The 20,958-nt window shown below is 40.5% G+C and overlaps 1 protein-coding gene across 2 annotated transcripts in view; it reads left to right on the plus strand.

Annotated features, from left to right (window-relative positions):
- Positions 1–5,734: 5,734 nt before the first annotated feature.
- Positions 5,735–20,958, plus strand: part of MON2 (MON2 homolog, regulator of endosome-to-Golgi trafficking) — a 101,110-nt gene continuing 85,886 nt past the window's right edge. For both annotated transcript variants that reach the window (XM_069852369.1, XM_069852359.1), the window contains exon 1: positions 5,735–5,908. In XM_069852369.1, the coding sequence (XP_069708470.1) occupies positions 5,798–5,908 (111 nt within the window). In that variant the 5' untranslated portion in view covers positions 5,735–5,797. The remainder of the gene's footprint in view (positions 5,909–20,958) is intronic.

Consider the following 20,958-nt stretch of genomic DNA (forward strand, 5'->3'; position numbering starts at 1 on the left):
GAATTAACATATTTTTAGACAAATTGAGTGGATTAGATGCACATGTTGATTTTTTGTATAGATATAGAAGATAATGCTTTAGATGTCTTCAGGAAATGTAACCTTAGACACTTCTGTAATATTGTTCAGATAAGGTGGCAAAGATTAAGAGAAATCAAAGTAGTCTGTAGAACTACTTACAATGGGAAGCATTTGGTTATCCTCTCTCTCATCTTTGGATTTCTGTTTGGCTTTGGTAGTGCCATGCTCAGTCTGAGATTGTCATTCATAAAACTCATTTTTATGATGTAAATGGCTCCCTTAGCATCAAGTGTGATGGATTATAATGTCCCCATTTTCCCAGGTTCATTTGACAATATTATTAGAATTTGACAGACACGATATTTTTTCCTTGAAATAAAAAGCCCACGTAGACATACCAATTTAATTTAACTAAGAAAAATCTTCCCAAAACTTCTGTGAATAAATGTGCAGATAAAAATAAAAGGGAACAAACCAGATTTAAAATTCCATACTCCACTCCAGAACAAACATATCGGGTAGTCCAATGTGACCCTATGCCAGTGGGAGAAAACAGCATAAGAATGTGTGGCAAAAGGGAAGAAATTGTACAGAACTGTGAATGTATGTAAAAACAATGAATCACAGCTAAGACAAGGGCAGGAGTGTGAAAAAGCCTGTACTGCATGAATAGAGAAGATGGGTGTTAAGAGAAAGTGGCTGTAGCATCCTAATAAGAGGATTTAAAATACATTCTAAAAAAAGCAGAGTCTTATGATTAGAAAAAAAAAAAAGAAAAGAAAATATTGTGAAAGTCACTAAGAGGTGATTGAGAATTAAAATCTTTGATAGATGTGGGTTGCCTTATAGGGAGAGGAAAGAAAAAGTAATTTGGCTACTAGAAATTGATTTAACTTCTTAGTGAAACATACAGAAAACCACTAGAAAAGAAACAACATAGAGGGGATTCTAGCATATTGTGAGGACATTTTGAAACAAGACAGTAATAGAAGAGCTATGCTATTTTTTTGACATGACTCCTCACCTAGTCATTACCTAGAAAACTGCAGCTCATGCATCCAAGTATTGGATTATGTCTGGACAGCAGGAGCTGTGTAAGTAATTTTGAGGAACAGGCTTTCAAAGGAAGGCTCCAGATATCCTGAAGAGAGCTAAAAACGAAGTCTCAGGTTCTTTGAAACCCTACTGTAACTCTGCTGGTAAGATAGGTCCTGGCTTTCTACAACAAAATAGGACATTCAAGCCCATCAGACATTCATATCCCCCCATACCAAAGTGTGGCTGAGCTGGTCAGGAGCACAGCTACTGGTAAAGAATTTGTCAATACTTAGTACATGTTAGCTGCTAATTTTATAATTAAGTTGTTTGTCAGACCTCTTAGATTGTGCTGCAGTTGTTTGTTAGGACTGGGACAGGGAAGGAGGGCTCCTAGAAATAAACAGCCATAAGAATCAACTGATGACCAAGCTGCCAAAGGGAAATAAGGACTCAGACTGACTGAACAAGTCTCACACATCCTTCTTACACATCCACTTAATGACCCATCCAGTAGCTCCAGGGCTTGGCTCTCAGCTGGATCAGGGAGTGTTTAGAGTTGGAATTTCCTCAGCTCCTGCCAGGAGCACACCTACGCAGCCCCTGGGCAGACAACAGCATGCCCCATGCTCTGGGAGTGGGTTCCAGAAAGGGGGTCCCATTACAGGAATAACAAATAAAACATCTAGAAATGGTCCCAGAACGCCTTTAAAAATGATGAAATTGCCACAGGTATGTATCCTTCGATATGGACACCTGCTTATAGATGACCCAGACGTAGATACATACTATGGAATAGCTCTGCTTTATCAGAAATATGTATTCACAGGTGGAGGTGAGCTGTATGGGCATTTTACTACAAAGGAAAGCAGTTGGCTCATTATGATTGGATTTCTTTGGACATCTTCCAAAATCCCTGCAAAGCATGTTCATTCTGTTTGTCTGTTTTGACTCGACCGGAGTAACAAAATTTCTTTCAGACTGCTGCTTATAAACACGGCCACATGTGTTACCATACAAATATCTACATCAAGGGCAAAGACCTTTAAACGAAATAAGAAGAGGTCTATGATCTTCATAGAGCAGCAAAGATGAGTGCAACACATAAGGTAAATCAAGGTCTCTTCCATAAGAAATCTCTGATCCTTATGGTTTACAGAAAGAACCTGACCACTTATTTTTGTGAACAGTTGTGTACGCGGCCATTCTGAGTCTTTTCTAGGCTGGTCTGAGTTAGCCACAAATTAAATGGTCGTGCCAGCAGTGTGAGAAAAAGAATAGTACCCAAATAGTGTGCTGGCCTCCATGCTAGTTACGTGAGTAGAGTGAGTATATCTACTTCTATAGATACTTTCTGTATTTTATAAATATGACTGCAATGCTGGCCATATAGAATCATACAATCATAGAACAATTTGGGTTGGAAGGGACCTTAAAGGTCATCTAGTTCCTGTGCCCCTGCCAGGGGCAGGGACACCTCCCACCAGCCCAGGCTGCCCAAGGCCCCATCCAACCTGGCCTTGAACACCTCCAGGGATGGAGCAGCCACAGCTTCCGTGGGCAACCTGTGCCAGTGCCTCACCACTCTCATGGGGAAGAAATTCTTCCTTATATCAAGCCTAAATCTGCCCCTCTCCAGTTTATACCCATTGCCCCTTGTCCTATCACCACAAGCCTTTATGAATAGCCCCTCTCCAGCTTTCTCGTAGCCCCTTTCAGGTAGTGGAAGGTCACTATAAGATCTCCTCAGAGCCTGTAGATTAAGAAGATGCAGGGAGGTTTTTGGCAAACAGATCACAGCTCAGCAAAACAAACAGACTACAGCACAAGGCATATTTCTGACATTCTTGACAGGCATTTTCCTGTTACGCATCCGGCAGTCAGAACGACACATCAGGAAAAGACTTGCCGCAAGCGTGCAGCTGATCCACTGTCCACTGTAAGAGCTCTCGATCAAACAACATGTCCTAGAATCACCATTACTTCACTTCAACACATCTATACCTTTATTTCTAAGTGAAAATTCCTGATAACAGACATGGCGATTGCAGTAAATTTTGATCAGAAGTGCAACATCGCTGAAGTATCTCTGTCCTCTGACTGTGACCTCATGCTGTGCTAATTGTTCAGATGACAGCAAGGATGGTCAGCATGGGTGTTTTTTCGGTGTAAACAACTGTCAAGTAAAATCTCCATCACTGTTTTGGGATTTCCTATACTTGGCAGGAAAAAAAACCATATCAAGAATGCACTGCATCGCTTACCATGCAGGGAAAATTCAGGGTACTACCTGAATATATAATAAATCCATTCTCTAATAAATGCTATGTGTTGTGTAAGGGATGGAGAGACAGATGCAGTTTAACACAAGGAGTAAGGTTTGTTTCCCAGCCACATACTTCCTGTGTGAGCTGGAAAAGTTATTTAATCTATACTGACTTATGCTCAGTTATAAGTATGAAGGGTATGGGAGCTGGCAATAAGACTTTGTGACTATCATGTATCTGTGTTCATTGTTAACCTCTAACTCTAAGACAGCAATTCAAGCAGTGGACAGCAGTTCTTCCTCAGAAGAGATGTTAACAGGTTCAGCCGATTCAATTACCAGTAATCCAAAAGGCAATGCAAAAAAATAAACAATCCACTGCTTTGAGAATCTGTTTGGACAAGATTCAACCTTGAAAAATTGGAAAACAGCTTTGCCTGCTGGTTACACAACAGCCATGAAAGCATCTAAGCCTCTGGCTGAGATACTTGTGCACAAGCCCTGAAGTGATCGTGTTGTAACTCAATGGGGCATCATTGCTGAGTATCTCAAGCATATCACAGGTCTGACACTTTGGGCATTGTTACTTAACAGTTTTGTCAGTGACTTTAAAGATAATGTGAAATCATTACTGACAGTCTGCTAATGACAAAGAGGATGATTCACTGACAGACAGCAGCTGGGATTGCTTTTTTAGCTGACTAAACAAAATAAAATGTATATTAACTGCATAAAAACAAACAAACAAAAAGTGTGCTAACATGTAAATATACACTCACACCTATGCAGAAGGGAACACAGGCTAAAATCACGCGGAGTCCACACTGGAAAACAAAGTATTTTTCAGTCTGCTGGTAGATCTAACTTGCTCATACAGCTATATCTACAGGAACAAGGGCTTTGCTGCTGTTCCATAAAAAAAGAATACCAGGTACTAGAGGGAAGTTTTATTACTTCTGATTTTAACCCATTTGTGGCCACAACAGAAATACTCTCTTGCTCTATTTCTTGTGCCCATAATTTAAGAAGGAGCTTCTGAAGCATTCATAAACTAAAGTATATGTGTAGGGCTTCTTTATGCTTACAGACTGATACAACGCATAGTTTTTTATAAAGGACTATGGGAATTATGTGACATTTATCTACCATTTCACCTTTCGATATCAGTACCTATATTCAATCTACTATGATGCAAAACTTTCTCCATCATGATTCTTAACTCTGCTGTAGAAAAAAACCCACCAGAGATGTCTACAAACTCCTTTACTTGACCACAGACCTAATATTTCATATCCTGAATTTTGTTTAGTATTGTTACTATCAAGCTCCGCCAGGGGAGGTTTAGGCTGGACATTAGGAAAAAATTCTTCACAGAAAGGGTCATTGGGCACTGGCACAGGCTGCCCAGGGAGGTGGTTGAGTCACCTTCCCTGAAGGTGTTTAAGGCACGGGTGGACGGGGTGCTAAGGGGCATGGTTTAGTGTTTGATAGGAATGGTTGGACTCGATGATCCGGTGGGTCTCTTCCAACCTGGTTATTCTATGATTCTATGTATAGATCTATATCAACTACAAAAGCATAAGAGCTTAATAAAGTGACCTCTGAGCGAAAGACACAAGTTCTTCCCGTGAAACCAATTAATTGCCACAGTGAAAGCAGCAGAACCCTGTTCTCACATTCAAAGTCTGCATCTGCATAGGTCTGTCAGGATGGTTTATAACTGGAGTAAACTCCTGAAATTAACACAGCCAAGGTCTATCCCATGTCTAATTGAGTCAAAAGGACTGATGCACATTGTTTGGAATGAACATGAACACCGGTTCCCAGAGGTATTTCAATGAATCACAATAGGTCTCGTTAGAATTTTTGTTGGTAAATAGGACCACAGAGCGACAGGGAGTGATTGAATCACCCGCTGCCCATCACAAAATAACATATAATTTAATATCAAAGCAAATAACAATGTAGTAATTGCAGCGCAATACAAAGTTAGCTCAACAGCTAATTAGCATTTTTAACTTGCTAGCAAACACATGCCCTCAGAGATTCGTCCACATACGCTCTTCTGCAGGGCGGCTCTCAGTCACATCACCCCCGCTGGGTACTGGAAACGGGGACCGCCCCGACCCAGGTGCAGGGCCTTGCCCTTGTTGAACCTCATGAGGTTCGCACAGCCCCACTTCTCCAGCCCGTCCAGGTCCCTCTGGATGACATCCCGTCCTTCCGATGTGGCAACTGCACCACCACTCAGCTCGGTGCCACCCGCAAACCTGCCGAGGGTGCGCTCATCCCGCAGTCGAAGAGGCCAATTAACGAAGAGACCAATGGCGGCCTCGGCCGGCCCAGGCCGCGCTCCCCGCCCTCCCGGAAGCGGCGCGGGGCACGGCGGGAGCGGCGCGAGGCACTGTGGGAGCGGCTGGCGGGTTCCGGCCCCGGCGCAGACGTGTCGGCGGGGCCCGCGCTGCCCGCGGCGCCATGTCCGGCACCAGCAGCCCCGAGGCCGTGAAGAAGCTGCTGGAGAACATGCAGGGAGACCTGCGGGGCCTCAGCCTGGAGTGCCGGAAAAAATTCCCCCCCGTGAAGGAGGTGAGGGGCCGGGGCCGGGCCGCTCCTTCGCGGCTGGCTGCGCCGGGACGTGGCTGCGCCGTTCGCCTTTGCCTGTGGGTCCTCGGTTTGAAGGCGTTCTGAGGCGCGGGCCGGGCGGCTCCGTTCGGCCTGCGGGGCTGGGGCGAAGGGGGGCAGCCCCGCTGCTCCTCCCCGGCTCCCCCTGCACCCCCGGTCTCGCCCCCTGCGCCGCCCGGGGGAAGAGACGGAGTTGGGCTCGGTTGTCTCGGTGTCTCCTCTTGAAGGAAGGCGAACCGTGTCCTCAGCTGCATCAAAAGGAGCACGGCCGGCACGGAGAGGGGGGTGATTTGCGCCTCTATTCTTCTCTTGTGAGATCCCGCCTGGAATGCTGTGTCCAGTTCTGGAATCCTCAACGTGAGAAGGATATGGAGTTGTTGGAACGGGGCCAGAGGAGGGCCACGAAGATGATCAGAGGGCTGGAGAACCTCCTGTACAAGGACAGGCTGAGAGAGTTGGAGTTGTTCAGCCTGGGAAGAAAAGGGTCTGGGGAGACTTTATGGTGACTTTTTTGTACCTGAAGTGGGCCTGTAAGAAGGCTGGGGAGGGACTGTTTACAAAGGCTGGTAGAGGTAGGACTAGGGCAATGGGAATAAACTGGAGAGGGGCAGATTTAGGCTAAACATAAGGAGGAATTTCTTCACCATGAGGGCAGTGAGGCGCTGGCACAGGTTGCCCAGGGAAGTTGTGGCTGCCCCATCCCTGGAGGTGTTCAAGGCCAGGTTGGATGGGGCAGCCTGGGCTGGTGGGAGGTGTCCCTGCCCACAGTAGAGCGGATTTGAGGTCCCTTCGAATCCAAACTGTTCCATGATTCCCTGGTGCTTGCCTGAGGTAGACTGGGTGCTGAGGGCTTGCGTACACTGGTGGGCAGCACTTCAGTGGGGCTGGTGGATGGACAAGTAGGGGTAACCGGGCTGTGCCCCCACCGGCTGCTGTGGAGCCATGCTGGTGTCTTTGCTTGTCGCTGTCCTACCCTTGTCACAAACAAACAGGCTTACTAAAGTTTGGCTTCTGAGCTGATGCTCCGTATTTCTCAGTATCACATCTCTGTGTCTGCTGGCATTTACTGTGCGGATCGCTGGTGATCCCAAGCGTGTTCTGAGATTTGGGGTGATGTGGCTTTCTACTGCTGAAGTTACAACCAAAGAAACTTGGGAGACAAGAAGTTTAGATGAACCTTTTCTCAGTTTTTAAAACTTCATGAATCAACTCATGCCAGTAGGATTGTATATTTTATTTTTCGACTCTCACTTTGCTCTGTGTATCTTGACACTGCGGTAGTCGTGATGAGGAGGATTACTTTAACTGAAAGGAAATTGGACTTTTTCTCTGTTATTTAAGGAATACATTTTAACCACATGTCCCTCTATTGTGTTTATGTAGTCAGTTTAAATTCTTTCCTGTTTGTCACTTGCCATTTTAAAAAATAATTTTTCTACACGGTAGTGGGAGGAAAAATACTTGTGTATTAACTCAGATTAAGCTGCAGAACCGGAAAGGTTCCTGGGAAAGTATGGTAAAGACTCTGTTAGTTTGGATGAAAGGAATTATGCACATAATTTGACTTTAGTGCCAGTGAAGTGATAGCATGTTTAATGTTCTGTAAAGTATTACACCCTTTAACAGATGAATTGAAGTTGATAACTGGACTTGTTTTGAAAAATGTGAAGTGACACACTGTAACCAGAGCATGTTGTATAGGATTATAGGCTACAGAGGAGTGCCTGTGTGTGTAAGGAACTGTGTGTCAGAGAAAGTTGTTATCAGTTCTCGGAAACTGTGTGTGATCAGATGCAAATAAGAGAGCTGTGGTCAGTGGAACAGAAATCTGTGTGTGTGTTTTGGAGGGAGGGGGGAGGGCCACTTTCACTTTCTCCTGTGTATTACTGTTGTTTGGTCTCTGAACAAGATATTCCCCACTGTGTTAATGTTTACTTTCTTCAAGATCTGCAAAGAAGATGGGCAATGTCATTCTTAAGTTAGTATTTTTAGTAACAGTTAGTTATATTTGCCGTGCTGAAGGTTTGAGTAACTGCTGCACGTGCAATTCTTGATACTTGTTCAGAATGTTTATGTTCTTGTGCAAGTATTACTTTTGTGCTGTTGCCTTCTACATCTCAACAGCAATTTGCATAACTTCATTACAAACTCTTAAAGGCTTTCACAGTTGTCTAGAGTTTGAGTAAGTTTATGGAATAGTGCTGGAAGGTGTTTATAAAGGGGTGGGACTTCTCCTGTGAGTTGTACTCTCTTGCAGAGAGGTCTGTGGTGAGAGCAGTCCTATATTAGGATGTATGATGCAGTTGCAGGAAACGATCTTACTTCCTCACTTCTGGAAGCCATTATTTTTTGTTCTAGTTTTAAAGGAAATGGTTGTGCTTTTCAGTTAAATTTCAACTGCTAAACATATTTTCATTACATGTTTTTGGTGTGGTCATGATCGGATTTGGTAAGAGTGATCAGAAGAATGGTATGTTCTTACTGATTTGGAACAACACCAACTTTGTAAATTACATTTAAACTCAGGCTTCTAAAACAAATTCCTACTACTTATAATCTCACTTTTTTACTTCCAGTGAAATTAGGCTACCGCATGCAGTGTAATTTATGAGTTTATCTTGCAGCTGATGTATAAGCTTCCATACCACTTAGTAAATTTATCTTACTGTGATAAAGTGATTGAAAAATTCATAATCCAAATTAATAGTTGTGAGCTGTATTGTAGTTGTTAGATTTGATAGGTACATCATGAAGGCAAGCTGCTTCTAATAAACTTGCAGTTTCTGATGTAATATAACTTTTTCTCACAGCTATTTATTATTGCCAGCCAATTCTGAAATGGTTTGGCTATTCTGTTTTTTGATTTTTATATTAGTACTCTTAAAATCTTGCAAAATTAATATAGCAAATAGATTTGCTGCTTATGGAAGTAATAGTGTAGTTCTCAATTTTACTTGTTGCTCAGATGATTAATTAGAGCAAACCATTTTAGTCATTACTGTAAGGAGTTAGAAAGTGGTATGACCAGAGGAATAGATCCTGGTTTGGTTTTTTTTTTTAATAAAATAGTGGTTTAGTTTTAATTTTTGAAAGCTATTTCTGTTGATTTGTTATTACAAACCGATGCCGTACGTGTTAGGTACAGAGAGACCAAAATAATATTAAATGAACGGGCAGGTGGACTACATAGCTGAAGAGCTTATTTGGATTTTTTTTTTTTGTTGGAGGGGTACTGGATGTGTCAGAAAAGGGGACACTCAGCTGTGGGATCCCACAGGCTGTGGGATTTAGACCTTATCCTCAGTTAGGATCTGGAAGTAAGATCTTACACCCTTATTATAAATGGAACTTGAATTCTTAACTGACTTAAGCACTTTCATCCCATGTTTTTCTATTACTTCTGAGTCTGTAAAGTATTCTTAGTAGATTATATTTACGTGGAAATCATGTAGTTTTTAAATCCAGTCACAGACAACAGTGGGTTCTGCGGTTATGCAGTCTCTCTGATAATCTGTTAAGAAACATGGAAGTTACTGAGTTTCTTCCAGTGTTAAACTGACAACACAGATGTGTGGCAAACTTCCTTCCCCTTACAGCTTTTAAATAAGAAATAACAGAATATATTGTTGGTCCCAAAGCAGTTCGCACCTCCTCTTTGCTCTGCATGACATGTAATACTTGAGTAGGGTTTTCCAAGGTGGTGCTGCTTTACACTTGACAACAGGAGCCACAAAGAATCTGCAGGTTTGAAATTGTGTTGATGCTATTTGGTGACTGAAGTGCTAGACTTATTTTTCTTAAGAGTGTGGGGATTACCAGTTACCGTTAGACTTAAGACCCACTTCTATTTGTTGTTAGGTGGTTTTTGTGTTTCATACTTTCTCAGATCAGCACTGGCTACATACGTATGCTAAACAAAATCCATATGCTGTAACCAAGGGGTGATTTGGTGGTTATGTCTGTGATATGCCAAAACTGTTTGTATTGGCAAAGGTACAAAAAATGACATTACTGAAAAATGTATTCATGTTTTCACAATGTGTTTCTGTTTCCCAGTTAAAAAATCAGACACCAGCTAGGGATGTGATTGAATTTCTCAGGGCAAGTGTAAATTTAACAGTATCTTTTGGAGCTTGCAATTACAGAGCAGGAAGCAGTCCTTGGTACAGACATCAGTCATTCTCATGTTATCTTAAGTAATCTGCCATTTCTCCTAGAAAACAATGCCACTTGGTTTTTATTCTGTTATTTTTAGTATGGTGAACTCTTAAGCTTTGCTCTGTATTAGGGAGCAGTGTAATGCTTCTCACTTGGGAGTAAATTGCATGCCACGTGCATAGAGCTTTATAAACTATTTTAACCTAGTGACTGGAGTTTTGATATCCTGTGCTGGGTGTCTAGAAAGCTGGTGCTGCTTTTGTTAGTGAACTAGAGTAAGAATTTGATCTTGTCACGGAATTGTAAATAGTTCAGTGTGCTGAATAGGTTACCTGCTGTTTCTTATTTTGATTGAAGTTATTGCTATGTAAGTTATATTTGATTTGCTTAGATAATTTCATTGCATAAGAAACCTTGGTAATACAAAGGGAAAGTATAATTAGCAGAAACAATGGAGTTGAAAGAGAATGTAAGTATACCCAGAAAGTTCCTCGTGGTCTGAATTCCAGTCGGGTGTAACTCATTATTTACACAGATCTAGCCTAACAGACTCAGCTTTTAAATAGTAGTAAAACCAAAATAAGCTTAAAAAACCAAAATGCATTAAAAAAATAACTCTTATTCAGCTCCCTGCACAGTTACAGGCATGCTTGTGCTGGTAGGAGAGGAGAACAAACAGGGACTGCATCCTCCCATGGCAGGATCGGTTTGGCCTGTCTGAGAGGTGTGGTGTGGGACAGGCTGTGAGCTCTGCTTAGCGGTTGTGCAATGGATTTCAGGTGTCTGTCTGGTTTAAGGTGTTTGCTGCTGCGGTAGTTTGGAATAGTAGGGCTGGAAAAGATAGTATTCAGCTTCCCTCAACTTAGAAGAGAATCACAGTTTTAGCTTTGAATACTTTGGTCAGTTGGAATGCTCTCTTGAGACTCTTGAATAGTAGCTTTGGAGTAATTTCTCTCTGTACTGTTTCTTTTCCAGACCTTCGTTTGAAATAGCAGCGTTGCTTTTCTTTAACTGTTTATCAAGTTGGGTAAGCCTTTGGCGGACAGAGATATTTTTGAAACAGTATTGTAAATTGATTTTGCTCTGTCGAGGAAAATAATAGAATAGATTTTTGCATTCTTTTATAAGTAACTCTGCTTGCAGGCAAGGAGCATTAAGTTCTTTGAGTAAAAATGAAAGAACCCAGATTTGAGTGGCTTCTGGATAAAACGAAGTTTTAAAATAGTTTATTTACAGATGTGATGAGGGCTAGCTGAGCAAAGAGACAGGACATGTCCTTTCTGGGGTGCAGTCTGTTGTGTTCTGTGAACACAAGTTTTGTTCATACACTTCTTCCTTTGGAGCCCACTCCTGTCTGTGCTGAGTGATATAAATGACTTGAGTTAAATCATTCTTATTTTGGAATGATATGCTGATCCTGAACACATCCTAGGGCTAATGCTGAAATATTAGTTTGAACCTTTGTCCTTTTAGAATGCCTTTCCAATGCCGTTTGGTAGGTGGGTGGAACCAAATGTGAGGATGTAATGCAAAATTTTAACATATGTTAAAAAGATACATATTAGTTAATAGGATTTATAGTGATCATATAGTGATAGCCAAAGTGATCATTAGGGTTCCTAATGAATTTGGAAGGAACAGTTGAAAACATATGTGTGAGTACTAGCTGTTTGTTCTGTAACAGTAATACAGTTTCAGAAAATCTGTGACTGTAGTGCAGTAAACATATTGGAGAAGGCTAAGGAAGAAAATGACATGCTGAAATTCCTTGTGATTTGGGTGTTTAAATCACTTGTTGTGTTATTAGCATTGAAAGGCTCCAGTCAGCTTTGTGTTCATGCTACTCTTGTTGCAAAAGATGAGCCAAATGGACCTGGCAAAGAGCAGACATTTGCATACAGACAGTTTCTATAGGATTAACCAAGTTTTGGAGTTTCCTGCTTTTATTTTTGAATAAAATTGATTAAATAATTATGATACTATAGTAGCCTACAGGGAACTTAACCTACACTGAACTTTCCAAGTTGATTAATTCTCAGGTCTTCACAGCATTAGTACAGAAGGATGCAAATACTGTAGAATTGTTTGCTTTCATGGGTATGAACTTAACTAATACTTGCTCTTTTGAAATAAAGAAACTGTGCTCTGTAAAATGCATGTTGTTATAATTAGGCAGCTTGCACTCAAGCATGTGTTCTGTGCATGTGACTGGAGATTATTCGGTACCATTCTTTAGTTGCTAGCCTGTAGCTGAGCTAGTCACTTGAAACAGATGAGTCCTAATACTTCCTACTGTTCCTTTTATAATTCCTTTTCTTGAAGAGTTGTTGTGTCTGCTAGCTTCTTCTTTGGAATCTGTTAATTTTGCAGTGCATTTTTTCAAAATTATGTTTTTAGAAGTGTACTGTTATATTTTAAGGACCTGTCATTCATTCAAGTGTGTTCCAAGTTTCAATATTATAAATCCTGAATTTCATTTCATTATTTCAGTCTTTGATAAGAAACGTCATGTGTTCAAGGCTGATTGACATCATGCATATAGACGTAATTTCTCCATCATGTAATACCTTGCAATCTAATTAATGGAAAAAATGAACAACATTTTCTGTACCTCAGTCTATCTGTACATTTTTCATGTTAGAATTCAGTTGCAGGATTAAGGTACCTCACTTCGGGTGTCTTAGCTCCCATCATTGATTGTGCAAGCCGGGTTTGTTATGGAAATAAAGTCAACACAGTCAATGAAGCTGAATAGCTGTTCGCAGGACATTGTAGCCAGGCGATTGATTGACTCTGTCACCTACGCATGAGGTATCTTTGCCGCTTGTTGTACTTCCTTGGCTTCTGGCAGTTGGTCCAGAAGAGTGTGGGTCTTTTACTGCCTGTACATAGTCGTCTTGGACACAGAGGCCTAAGTTTAGACTCGTGGGTCAGCTTAATTAGCTTAAGGAGAGGCTGTAAGAATTAAGGAGCATTCAGTAGAGACTAAATCTCATTGTAATGGGAGTCTAAATATTTAAATCTGTGCATCTTAATCTATGATTTAGTCCCCACCGTTCTTCCTATGGCTTCCTGAAGATTTTACAGGAAACCTGTAGCAGGAGTCAGGAATTCTTGATGTCTACAGTTCTCAACTAGGGTCCTAACTAGTGACTGTTGTTTCTGTTTACCAGGTGCTGGGCAGACAGGCATTGCTGTCTCTGAGCACGTTACTATGAATATACTATTTGTGAACTTTGAGTGTGAATCTCCTGAAGCTGTGAAACAGGGGGTGGGTGTGTGTTTTTATTTATTTTTCAATGTAAAATTATAATTGTTGTAACAAAAATCTGTCATGGAAATTCAAGTGCTGTATTTCAGTGGTTTATAATCAGTTGTGTGGTACATGATGGATCACTCTGAGATCCATTCATGGTAGACATGGGTTGTCTTGGGATATCCAGACACTGTGTGTGTACATATCTATAAATACTGTATATTAATATATATTAAAATATTGTATGTATGTATATATATAACTTCTGTATTATATGATATGAAATATAGTCCTGATTCTGACTGTGAAAGAGAGAATTACAACTTGAGAATTTGTTGCTAATTAGCTGTGTTTCTTCTGTGCCAAGTTAGCTTGGGTAGCTTTTTTCTTTGTCTGCATCTGTGCTGTTCAGTAATGAGTTGTTATTCATTCTGATTTGTTCTGTTGATATATTTGTGATGGTTTTTCCAGCTGACGCAAAACATTTTGATTGTCAAATGAAAACTCCTGATATTAAATATTTGTATTTCATTATCTTTACCTCCATGCTCAAATCAAGTGAAGTATCTGCAGAGGCGGCAGCTCTGAAGCAATTTAGATAACACTGGCACTTCTCCTGGCATTATTGATGATGAACTTTCAGGATTCTGAATTGGCTGCTGATACTGCAAACTGACAATTTCAGAAGATTAATGGACCAAAGGAATAGTCACACCTGTCAAGTGAAAAAGCACTTCTAATATGGGAGCAATTGATACAGCTGCAAGAAAGCTGGAAATTAAAAAGATCGTGTTTTTTAAAAAACAAACAAACAACCCACCCCCCTCCCCCCCCACCTGCAATACCATAAATCTTGAACCTGTGGAGAAAGTGTATAATAGAATACACTGATGCTTTTTTTTTTTTTTTTTCTCAAAGCATTGGAGCTCTGGTAATGGAGAATAGCACCATCCTTGAGTAGAGCAAAGTCTAGCAGGAATTAAAGTTTGTCGTCTTCAGCTGTTGTTGTACATGTTTTTGCTGTCAGAAATATACACTATTTACTTCTTTCACTGAGCACAAGTAGATCATGATGTAGAATAAACCAGAGCAATTTTATTTCTTTCTCAGGTAAAGTGTGAACAGCTGAAGGAACTACTCTCTATATGAATAGAGGCTGACAGTTGATTTGTAATTTCTGGTCTTTATACGCAAAAAATATATAGCAAAATTAATCCTATTTTACTGTGATTGCTAAGATTCTGTTAAAGAAAAATTTGAGTGAGAAACTTGTGCAGGAATTGTAGAATATGAAGTGATTTGAAAGGAGCTTTATTGCCTTTGTTCTCTGCTTTCTTTCTGTGCACGTGTACATATATCCAGGATGGAACACACATACAAACAGTCACTGGAAACTGCTTCATCACTTCAGCCTCCCTTTAGGAAGCTGTGGACATTAACAAGCCCTCCCCTTAATCTTGTCTTGTTCATGCTGGACAAGTGGAGCTCTCAGCATCTCCTTATTTATTGTTCTCCATCCTCCAGCTGTCTTGCTATATCTCAAATGAACTTCCTCCGTCATGCCAATGTCGTTCTTGCCCAGGGGAGGCTAAAACTGGTCATAGTACTCCAGCAACAGCCCCCCAAGAGCCAAAGAGGAGGGGAGGACTGCCTTTGCTTGACTTGCTGCCTATGCTCTTGCTAATGCAGCCCAGCATGCATTTGGCCATCTTCGTGGTGAGGACTCACTGCTGGCTCTTTGTTCCACTCTGCCTTCTAGGACCCCAAGTCATTTGCTGCAAAGCCAGCCCCCTCCTGTGCTGGTGCATGAGGCTGGACTTCGCATTGGTATTTGTTGAACTTCATGAGGTTTTTACCTGCCCATTTCCCAGCCTGTGTGGGTTCCTCTGAATTCATGTTCCCTATGCCCTATGTCCCCCTTGTCCCCCCGATGTTGAACAGTACCCTGAGTTTTATATTTGTCAGCAGACTCTTTGCCTTTATCCAGGCTTCTGATGATGATGTTAAATGATATTAGCCCCAGTATCCATCCCAGAGGAGTACCACTAGTAACTCATTACCAGCTGAACTTTATACCATTCGTACTGACCCTTTTTACCAGTCTTCCACTCACTTTACTGTCTACTTTGTCCATACGTCACCAATTTTACTATAAGGAATTGGAGGTGGCATCAAAGGCTTTGGTATAGTCAAGATGAGTATCTAGTGCTCTCCCCTTGCCCACAGAGCCCATCTTCCCATCGTAGAAGGCAGTTGGGTTTGTGAGGTTCATGCTGAATTCTTCTTGGCTCCTCCCAGTCATCTTGTCCTGCATGTGCTTCCAGGAGGATTACTCTATAACCCTCCCAGGGAATGATGTGAAGCTGTTCGGCCTGTTAGAGCCCTGAATACTCGTCCGTGCCCTTCCTTGAGATGTGTATGGTGTTTACCTCTCCCCAGTCATCAACAACCTTTTCCAGTCACCATGACCCTGATATAGGGTGTCCTTTCAGTAACATTGACCCTTGGATGCCTGGGCTTGTGTGTGTCCGGTTGACTTAAGTACTTGGTTCATGTTCTCCCTGTCTATATCCGCATTTACAGTGGCTAGTGCTCTGTCCCCAGAGACTCTGCTGGTAGGTTTTGCTCCAAGCCATTAGATTGTCAGCAAGCTCTAATCCAAGTATATTAAATCATTCAATATAATAAATCCCTGTGAGTGCACAGTGCCGTCAGATCAGATCTGGCATTTCACCAGTTTAAATCACAGGTGGAATGAGCATATAAAAGAGAAGGGTCTGAGTAGCGATGGTACTCCTGGGGAGGAAGATAAAAGTACAGAAGGCAAGTACAGTGCTTTTTCACACAAATATTGTGCACTCAGCTGCTTTCATGAGGCTGATTTAGTGTTGAGCTTTTTATGAGTGTGTCCTTTTCCAAATAATAGTTTAGCAGCACTGTAATGGTCCAGAATGTGCTTTTGCAAAGCGAGCCAGAATAACAATGAAGTGAGACTGTACTTTACACAAGAGGATCTCTTATCTAAACTACTGGATATAAGGTTAGTGTTCCAGTTGGAAAGGCAAATAATGATGAATAGGAAAAAAAATGCTCTTCTTATTTCATGTAATAGAAGTGGAAGTGACTATAGATTACATACATTACTGTGATCCAATCTTAGTAAAAGGCTCACAAACAATGTAATATAAGTATCAACACCAGCTGTCATTCCTGAAAGCATTCCTGAATGCTTTTCTTTTTAGATGACAGAAATCAAAAGCTTGTGTAGTAAGAGCTGCAACCCTTCAAGCAATTTTGATATTTTTGGAGATAGCAATTTGCTCTGAGCATGTAATTTAAAGACAAATGGTCATTCAAAGCATCAGCAGTGGAAATTCCTTATCTTATTAATTTTTGTAACAATGCCATGACCTCCATGCTATTTAGAATTCATACAAAAATATATTTAAAGTTAGATCGAGCCTTAGAGAAATTAGCACATCCCTACTTGTTACATTAAATATCTTCATGTCATGTGTGTATATAATTTTTATTTAACATCAAAAGTCGCTGATACTGGTCCACATTGAGATACCAGTGTCTTTGACCACTTTTTTAAATCCTCCTTTTTGAAATGTAAAAAAAAGAAAAATTACTTATGCAGTAGAGGTGGTGGGTGTTCTTTTCTGTTTCTGAAAAGTGTCACTGGAAAGAAATTGGAAATTTGTGTCATCTTTCTCTTATGAAAAGTTAACACTCTTATTAGGTTTTGATGAAAGAAGGGTTGGCTCTCTCACAGCTACCTTAGTGTAAGGGAAGGTCCATAGGGATTACTGTGGAGCAGCTGATGTGCTGTTAAGATCACTGATCCGCTGCCTCGTTGTGTGCCCATCCATATGCGTTGCTGCATTGCAATGGGCTTCTGTGATGCCTTTGCCCATGAAAAGGAAACCAGTGAATAATGATACAGTTACATGTTCAAGCATACACTGTGCTGTTATTCCTTATGGCCATTCTTGGGCTGTCGGGTAACATTATCATCATCATAGAGTTAGGTATAGTGGTAACTTTTGGCAGTGTAGACTGATTCACTGCAGCTGGGTTTGAGAGCTTTCACAGTGTCCTGTAAAGACAGATTTGAGGTACCAGTACCTTTCAGACGCAGTTACTGCTCTGCTGCTCTAGTTTGCCTTTACATCATCCTGACCAGTAGCTAGTAGAATGGCACACCTCAGTTATCCTTATAACTCTGTATGCTATTTATGTGTAATAGATCTTCATAGTTTGTGTGTACATATTTTATATGGACAAATTTAGCTCCTGGAATTAAATGTTACCTGGTTGTTGGAAAACATTGATTCTACTTGAGAGTGGGTTATGTGTTTGGTTGGTGAGTGCCTGAGCAGAAATTGCCTGTCTCTACTACCTGGTTGATGATATTGGTTAAACCTACAAAAGGTTTAACATTTCTGAAAAGCTGGAAGATGTGCACAGTACATCTAATAAAAGGGAAGAACTTCAGAACTACCTGAACTGAGGACTGAGAAATCCATGAGCAGAGGAAAGAGTTTTGGATCTGAGAAGCTCTTAAAGCTAGGTTTGAAAGTCTCTCAGTTTCCACATCACAGCCCCTCTTGCAGAGAGCATTTCTGTCTAAAAGGTTGCTTTAGGGTGAGGTTCTTGGGGAGCTGTGAACGTTGTTGTTGGACTGTACCTTGGGAGCGGAACTTTGAGGCCAGGAGGCAGATATTATGCCTAGGCTTCTTTTCAGTTCACTTGCAGAGACACCCTGTGTGTTTTGATTATTTTTGTACTTAAATTCTCTATTTGCCTTACTTCAGTTTCTGTGAAGGGCGATTTTCACATAATCAGCAAACAGTAAGTTTCAAGGAAGCAGAAAGAAGATGGAGCAAATGCTTGAGCACAGAGCTCCTGGTTGAGTTTTGCTGACATTATTGACTGTTTGATTATAAACCAAATCAAAGTACCAAAAGAGATTGCCTTGAATGTGTGCTGTCACAAAGAGTCAGGTTCTGTTCTTCATCAATATTTTCCCTCCCCTAACTGGGTGCTGTAGTTGCTTCAGCAGAAACATGAAACGGAATTCAATGATGATGTGTGTTTAAGACATTTTACTCCAGTTTATTTTACAGTTGTTAAAGTAGCAGAATAGGAAATATAATTGACTGAAGGTTTCATATACACTTGAGCTTTGTTACATTACAGGAATTATTTGCTTCTTTTTAAAATTAATATATAACTAACTTGCTCACTAGACTACTTTTACTCTTGGTGCTAATGAAACTGTCATAGTGGTACTTTTAAAAATGGCGACTTTTAAAAACATGGTGCCTTATATTTGTAGGAAGTAAATTATCATATTTGTACCCATAAATACACAGTGTGATGCTATTCATGTACTTGATTAGTGTTTTTGTAAGATCCTTTTCTAATGAGGCAGTGTCCTGCAGAGTGCTGTAGTAATTGATATAAATTTGCAAATTTAAAATTTCCTTTATATTTCTTATAACTTGACAAATTAAATTGAAGCAATCCAAATGTGCTTTTATTTTCATGTATAAGGACTAGCTGGATAAGACGTTATAGTCTGATTTATTCTACTAGTTATTTGTGATCAGCTGAGGTCATTTTTTTAAATTGCTAATATATGATCTTTTTTACATATGTAGTGGCATATTGGGGTGGGTTTTTTGTGTTTTGGGGTTTTTTTGTAACCATAAACATTTTTAATTGTAAATAGGAACCAGAATATTAAGGAGATAATCACAGAATCACTAGGTTGGAAAGGACCCACTGGATCATCGGGTCCAACCATTCCTATCATTTACTAAGCCATGCCCCTCAGCACCTCATCCACCTGTCTTTTAAACACCTCTAGGGATGGTGACTCAACCACCTCCCAGGGCAGCCAGTGACCCTTTCTGTGAAAAATTTTTTCCTAATGTCAAGCCTGAACCTCCCCTGGCGCAGCTTGAGGCCATTCCCTCTTGTCCTGTCCCATGTCACCTGGGAGAAGAGGCCAGCACCCTCCTCTCTACAACCTCCTTTCTGGTAGTTGTAGAGAGCAATGAAGTCTCCCCTCAGCCTCCTCTTCTCAAGGCTAAACAATCCCCACATTTCCAGCCGCTCCTCGTAAGACCTGCTCTCCAGCCCCCTCACCAGCTTTGTTGTTCTTCTCTGGACTCGCTCCAAAGCCTCAACATCCTTCTTGTGGTGAGGGGCCCAGAACTGAACCCAGGATTCAAGGAGCTGTCTCACCAGTGCCGAGTACCGAGAGAGAATAACCTCCCTGGACCTGCTGGAGACATAGGAAGTTCTATCTGTTATATTCAGAGCTATAGTAAAAAATCTCATAACTTTTGTTTTGTTTTACCTTATTTTTAAAAAAAGTATTCTCTATTTTATATAAAGCTAGCATGGAAACAACTAACTGGGAGGCATTGTTTTTGAAATAACTTTTTCCTTCTTCATGTAGAGTGCATGGTGTTTGTGACTGTCATGCATGTAGGCAGCCTTAATATTTCTTTGACTCGGATGGAGTTTGTCACTCCTGACAGGAAAGAAATCGATTGCCAGTAGATGTGATGAGGATTAGTTTGAAGATAATTGAAGTGTGACTGTGACAAATCCTTCACATTAATTAATAGGAACAATTTGTTGTGACAAGACCCCCTCCTCTACTTAGCTGACAATTTATAACTGAAGAACAGGAATTGACTTCAAACTTAGACACTTCAACACATTAAGTTAACGTAATTAAAATAAATGAGAACTGTGTTTGGTACTCCTCGTTTTAATTATGTGAAAGATATATTTGCATGTCACTTTGTGCTCATTTGAGCATGTTGTGTTTTAGCTCAGGCACTGTGGATATTATTCTGTCTACATTTTTAAAGTAGAAACACTTGTTTAGCAAAGCTTAAATTATTGTCCAGAATTTCATGAATCTCTATAATGATGTTAAGGCTGTGTTTAGTCTTCCTATATTTTTGTTGAGAAATTTAAAACAATCAAAAAAACAAACGGAAGTTGGAAATTTCAGTTCCTCATTTCTAATTTAGCTGTTTTGAGAAATATGTATAGCAACTCTTAATTAAAATACTTGATTTTGAATTTATACAGTCATTTTAACCAGACTTTCCGGGAAATCTTGTTGGAGTAATGTTTTGATGGAGAGGGAATGTTACAACTTGTTAGAACTTTTATGTACTGTCACTTCTGCTTCTGGTGTTTTTGCTGCCACAGCTTGTCTGCTTCTCTAATCTGTTTTATAGAGTGATGGCACACTTCCTTAAGTAGTAGTATCAGAGGAAAAATGGAAATGCTTAGTGTGGAAAGTACACAGGAAGACAAAGCTGAAATAAAAGGGGAAATGTACTTTCAAATTTAGCAGAACAGTATTTTCCAGCAATTTGTTTCTTATCGTCTGGAAAAAACAGTTGCATTTATTTTGGTGCACAGTGTATTTGCCATGACTTGTTTAATTGTTTCCAGAGGTTTATAATGTAATAATTGAATTAAAAAATGGAAAGGTGCCATTACAAGGTATCTTTGGTTTATTTACACAAAACTAGTCAGAAACCAGAATTTTGAAGTTCAG

The sequence above is a fragment of the Phaenicophaeus curvirostris genome, chromosome 1 (genome assembly GCF_032191515.1).
Source record: "Phaenicophaeus curvirostris isolate KB17595 chromosome 1, BPBGC_Pcur_1.0, whole genome shotgun sequence".
Classification (NCBI taxonomy): domain Eukaryota; kingdom Metazoa; phylum Chordata; class Aves; order Cuculiformes; family Cuculidae; genus Phaenicophaeus; species Phaenicophaeus curvirostris.